Consider the following 6,000-nt stretch of genomic DNA (forward strand, 5'->3'; position numbering starts at 1 on the left):
GAGGCCACACCCCAGGCTCCCATCAGAATGAAGGTCCAGGGGCTGTGGACTGTACCCTGGCTAGAGCTGAGGGGTGCTTCTCCCACTGCTACCCCCAGGCTGCCGCCACACCAGCCTGCCCTCAAGCAAGCACGCGTCCCCTGGCCTGTCTGGTTGTCGTGACAGCCCCTCGGCTGACGGGCCCAGATGGGGATGAGGACAGGATCGGGGGTTCCAGAAGGCCTGAGGCATTCCTGAGGAGGCAGACCCCCTCTGCACATTTAGTCTGTGAGAGGCACCTGCTCCCAGCCCAGTTCACAGATGGGGAACGTGAGGCTCAGAGAGGCACGTTTCCCTGCCCAGGATCACACAGCTGGCTGGGACAGAGCTGAGACAGGTCTCCGTTCTCCTGCTAGAGGCTTTTCGCTAGAAATTTCCCCGTCTTCCTATAATTCCCAAGGAGAGAGGATGACAGAGATGCCCAAGCCTCCACCCAGGACAGGCCCTCAACTGAACTTAATGTCCACTCTCTGGAGGCTGTGGGGCTGGCATGGTGCTCTAGAGAGCCTGTCTTTGGAGACAGCTGGAGCTGGGCCCCAATTTGGTTGCTACGTGTAGCTGTGATCCCCTCTGTAGAATGGGGGATCTGGTCCCCCAGGTGTTTTGAAGATCATACAAGACTTCGACAGAAAGTGCTTGGCCTGGGCACCAGCATGAGCTAGTGCCCAGTAGGTACAATGAGCACCACAAGGTCTGACTGCCTGCTGTGGGGTCTGGGCTCACCCTTAGGCATTTTTGTTCCTGGAACACACATGTATGCAGAATTCCCGGACTTGAGAAATTATTGTTTTTCGTGATCACCTTGGTGAGCACATATAGAGCACCTACTGTATTCAGTGGGGTGAAGTCACCCAGGCAGCGGCACAGCCAGGATTCAGGGTCAGATCTGATAACCCACAGGCCTCCCTTATTGGGGACTATCTGGGGTTCCCTTCTTTTGCCACCTTCTTGGTGCCAAAGTCTCCAGAACATGCAAACAGAGTGGGTCTTTGGGGTAGAAGTGCCTGTGGTGGGGAGGAGGACAGCCAAGGGCAAGGAGATGCAGCAGCATGCCCACTGGGTGCCCTGGCACCCCGCAGTGCCTGGTCCTGCAGGGGCTCCCCAGGAAAGCCACTCTGGTTGCTGTGGTCCTGGGCTAGGCCACATCCCCTCCCAGAGGCTCTGAGGACTGCCCACGGGGTGCCTCAGCCTTGCTCAGGACCACAGCTGGGGTTGGTTTTGCTGTTGGGGAGCATTCTCTGGGCACACCGCTTTAGGACTGTCCTGCAGATGTCGGGTCTAGCTTGTTTGGTTTGCAGAAAAAGAAGTGAGGCGCCATCCGCCATCTGGAGTTGCCGGGGTGGGACAGAGTCCCTTCCGTGGGGCTCAGCACAAAGGGGGCAGGTAGGCCTTGCTCGTACGGCGGTGCCAGTTGCACAGAACAGAGCGCCCAGGTCCTCACACTCAGGGCAGGAGCGGGGGGGTAGGGGTTCAAGTCAGCAGCTCTGCTGAGACACGGCCAATGACCACCTCGGAGGAGTCGTTTCTGGTTTCCTTCGCTTCCTCCCCGCGCCTCCAAGTCAGGGTGAGAACGCCATTCCGTAAGCTCTGCTACTACGTGCTGGGTCGTGTCAGCATGGGGAGCCTTGGGGTCGGGGCCCAGGAGGAACGGTGGAGTCTGAAGAAGCACCTCAGGGACAGGTCTCTGAAGACACAGTCTGCCAGGCTGGCCTGGAGCCCAGAGAGCAAAGCCCAGAGAAGCAGGCCGAGGCAGGGCAGGAAGGAACTCACGAGTGAGTCAGGGGGACGTTTGTGATGCATCCGCAGCAGGCCATGCTGTGAGGGAGAAAGCCCCCCATCACTAGAGATATGCAAGCAGAGGCCTCCTGGCCAGGCTGCTTGGGAGGGGCCATTTATTGCATGGGGCTAGGCCTGGCAACCTCCCAGGGTCCAGCCACAGCCTGTTAGAAACTGCTCAGACCAACAAGCGGCATTAGAGGGGGACACCAGCCAGCCTGGGAACACCGGTCACCTTCCCAAGCCTCCGTCTCCCATCACAAAACGGGCGGTAATCCCAGATTGTGGACTGAGAGCTCACTCAGCACAAGCACCCCCGGACCACTAGTTCCTCGGCTCCTCATGGTATTCTTCCAAGGCGGGGGAGCCAAGGCTCCGGGGCCCAGTAGCTCACCCCAGGTCACAGCCATGGGGAAGCAGCCGGCCTGCTCCAGGCTGTACCGCCTCCCCGAGTGTCGTCCTGATCCCATCCCTGTCGTCTTGTCCCGCACAGCAGCCATCACTTCCCTCCCCTCTTTGCCACCAGTGCTGCCCAGGCTCACAAAATCGCAGGTGGCAGTGTAACTCAGCCTCCCGCCCTGCCCCCCGCTTCTGGGAGTCAGGCCCCTGGGCCACTCCGATGGGGATGCGGGGACTGGAGGAGGCCGGGGCGCCAGCGGGCGCAGGGAGTCTCAGAGGCAGGGGCCCCGCCACCTGGCAGCCCAGCCCACTCGCCTCGCCCTGCCCGCTGGGTGCCCCGCAGACATCAACGAGTGCCTGGCCAACAACGGGGGCTGTGACCACTTCTGCCGCAACACTGTGGGCAGCTTCGAGTGCGGCTGTCGGAAGGGCTACAAGCTGCTGACCGACGAGCGGACGTGCCAAGGTGAGCCCCACCCTGTGTGCCCCCAGCGGCCTTGCCCGCCCTTCCCGGGCCTGCGCGGGCACCTGTGGGGGTGGGGGGGCAAGGGCCGGGGTGAGCCAGCCCCCACTGGCCTTTCCACCTTCTCCTCAAGTCACCCAGTCCAACTTGCCCCTTTTATGGATGCGAAACTAAGGCCTGGAGGCGCATCAGCGTGTGTATGTGTATGTGTGTGTGCGCGCGCGCGCATGCATGTGCAGGGAGGGCGGCAGGGGGCAGTGCCACAGTGAGCCGGTGGCAGAGCTCGTCAGCTCCAGCACCCTGTCCTTCCTGGTGGCACCCCCCACCCCCAGAGGCTCAGGAGGTGGGCTGCCGCCACCTGTTGGACAGCATGGCACACTGCAGGCGCTCTCCCGCAGTCCTTAGGGTTCCTGGGCGCCTTAGAGGCAGGGTGTGAGGTCTGGGCCGAAGCCAGGAGTCATCCAGGATGCAGTGAGAGCCCAGAGGATGGGCAGTGGGAAGAGAGGTCAGGGAAGGCTTCCTGGGGGAGGAGACACTGGTGAATAGGCATTTTCCCAGAGGGGTGGCAGACCGCACATGGCCGAGTCGTCATATCTGTGCCGCTCAGGACTGGCCCTCAGGGACAAGGGATGTGCTCTCCCAAGGACACCGAGGAAGGCAAGAGCAGAAGACCGGTGAGGGGGTTCTGGGGCCAGCCTGTCCTGGACGCTTCCTGTGACCCAAGCCTCCTCCCTGACTTGGCCTCTTCCTCCCTTGTGGGTCTCTTGGCTCTGTCCTCCCCTTAGTACGTGGGGCCGTTGGGAGCACGTCACATCTCCAGACTCCTCTGCACTTTGACTTAGTTTCTCCAACTGCCTCGCCAAGTTCTGTGGATGGCTAAGGGAGGGCCCTTGACTTTATACCCCTAGCTGCCCCGTGGGACCAGAGGGCCACCGCTGAGGAGGGGGCCATGACGTTTTTGCTTCTGGGCTCCAGCCAGTCTTCTCCACTCCCTGGAGGCCCCGTGCTGCCCCCTCCCGGCCTTTGCTCAGAGTGCCCTCCCCCTATTTCCATTCCTTACTTCCAAGCTAGTCTTACCGTCAAAGTCTAGTCCAGGTGCCACCAGTACCAGGAGATCCTCCCAGATTCCCCTGCTGGGAGGGATCACATCCTCCTTTGAGCACCCCAGTGTGATTCCTTCCTTGTGCTAGAATTATTACAAACACACGTATATCATCAACGTGTATAGTCCCGTAAGCTAATATATTCAAAGAATGACCTCCAACAACGGTGCCCATGGAAAGGTGGGTCAGTGGCTGTTTTGCCCTTGGGAGCCCCCATCAGCTGTCCCATGAGAGCCATTTTCCTCAGAATTTATGGCCAGGACAGACTTGTCTTCTATGAGCATGCTGTTCATTTCCTCCTTTCCAGTAACAGCACTCTGTGACCCTTTTTCCTTTTTTACCCTAGCTGCCAGGAAGCTCAGAATCAAATTTCATATACCATCAAGGCTTTCTTGTTATCCCTCATGGGTAGCATATCACCGCCCCCATACATTTTCTTTGAGCTCTTTTCCTTGTTTTCTCAAGAGACCTCTTGGAGTGGCTAGAAAACACACTGTGGTCAGGCTCCCAAAGGCCTGGTTTTGTGTCCCAGTTCACTTGTCTCCTCAAGCAAGCCCCTCTCAGTTTCCTGCAGTTGTAGATTAAATACTCGTCCTGATCACAATAGAATGTGAGATATTAAAATGACAAAAATTCATCAGACCTTGTATCCAGAGTATTTCCAGCCTGCCCTCCTCCCGAAGAGATGGGAAATGGCTTCTAACCCAGAAACGTAAGGTTCTTGGAGACAGACTGGAAAACCGGGCCATGACCGGAAGGCCGACATTCACTTGGCTTGTGCCCTGAGCCTCAGGGCTCAGGGACTGTCTGTGTGCAGCTGTGTGTTGAGAGACTGCGTGAGTGACAGGCCTTGCCCACCCACCGCACCCTGAAACTCCTCCCTGCACTTTGTCTCCTTGTGGCCACACAGACATCGATGAGTGCTCCTTCGAGCGGACCTGCGACCACATCTGCATCAACTCCCCGGGCAGCTTCCAGTGCCTGTGTCACCGCGGCTACACGCTCTATGGGACGACCCACTGCGGAGGTCTGCAGCCCGCCCGCCAGGGCCACCTCCCCCCTGAGGCACGCGCCTGGCCGCATGGCCACCTCTGCTGCACCCACCCCACACCCTGAACCCGACCTTGACTCCAGAGGGCCTGGAAGAGACTTTAAAGCAAGGCCAGGTTCTGGTGGGCAGAGGGGCTCAGCTGAGAGCAAAGGTGGGAAGACGGGGGTGGGGAGTGGCAAATATCTGCTAGGTGGCAGGCCTCAGGCCAGGTTGTGGGCATAGGCCCCCAGAAATGGCAGCTGCAAGGGAACCTCAGTCCAGAACGGGGAATGGCCACTACACAGAATCCCACAGAGGATTTGTCACAGTGGGAAAGGGTGACGACAGAGAAAGTCTGCAAATGGAGACGGGGGACGGGGAGGGGGTTGGAGTTCCTAAAGGAGGATCTTCTAGATCAAGATGAGGGAAAGGATGCCAGAAGGATCAGCATATGCAAAGGCACTGAGGTAGCACAGAGGGACCCAGAAGCAGCAGGGAGAGCCCCGGGAGGGAGGGAGAATGTGGTGCGCAGTGCAGACGGAGGAAGCAGGGCTGTGTGAGGCCTGCAGGTGACTTGGGTTTTCTTCCTAATACGAAGGAGGGCTTAAGTAGAGGTGTGACGTGGGCATGTTCAGGTCATGAGATCACTCTAGCTGCCACATGTTTAGGAGAGTGGGACCCAGGGCACCAGTCGAGAGACCACTCAGGCATGGGAGTCAGAGCCCCTGAGCTCGGGCAGGGTGGGAAGTGTGCAGAGAAGGGGAAGTTTCTAGAAGTGTTTAGCTACAGATGATGGGACTTGGAGGTGTGTGGGCCTGGCAGGTGAAAAGTGGGGGAGCCAAGAGTGGCCCCGAGGTGCTAGGGTGTTATTTCCTGTGACCACACTCCCTCTGCTGGGCAGCCGTGGAGGTCAGATAGGGTGAGACATGAAGTGATCGAGCACAGCTGGTGTTCGGGGGAAGGGCTCCTGGAGTGGGTTACAGATTCTTCTGGAAGGACCCCAAAACCTGGGCACTGGCTCCACTGGGCCTGCCGCTCCCAAACTGCAGGTCAGATAGGGTGAGACATGAAGTGATCGAGCACAGCTGGTGTTCGGGGGAAGGGCTCCTGGAGTGGGTTACAGATTCTTCTGGAAGGACCCCAAAACCTGGGCACTGGCTCCACTGGGCCTGCCGCTCCCAAACTGCAGG

The 6,000-nt window shown here is 59.1% G+C and overlaps 1 protein-coding gene across 2 annotated transcripts in view; it reads left to right on the top strand.

Moving 5' to 3' along the window:
- LOC111157667 (signal peptide, CUB domain and EGF like domain containing 1) overlaps nt 1-6,000 on the top strand; it is a 138,899-nt gene that overhangs the window by 102,665 nt on the left and 30,234 nt on the right. For both annotated transcript variants that reach the window (XM_022519283.1, XM_022519284.1), the window contains 2 exons: nt 2,558-2,680; nt 4,691-4,807. In XM_022519283.1, coding sequence (XP_022374991.1) covers nt 2,558-2,680; nt 4,691-4,807 — 240 coding nt within the window. The remainder of the gene's footprint in view (nt 1-2,557; nt 2,681-4,690; nt 4,808-6,000) is intronic.

The sequence above is a fragment of the Enhydra lutris genome, unplaced genomic scaffold (genome assembly GCF_002288905.1).
Source record: "Enhydra lutris kenyoni isolate GAN:26980312 unplaced genomic scaffold, ASM228890v2 scaffoldscaffold55, whole genome shotgun sequence".
Lineage (NCBI taxonomy): Eukaryota > Metazoa > Chordata > Mammalia > Carnivora > Mustelidae > Enhydra > Enhydra lutris.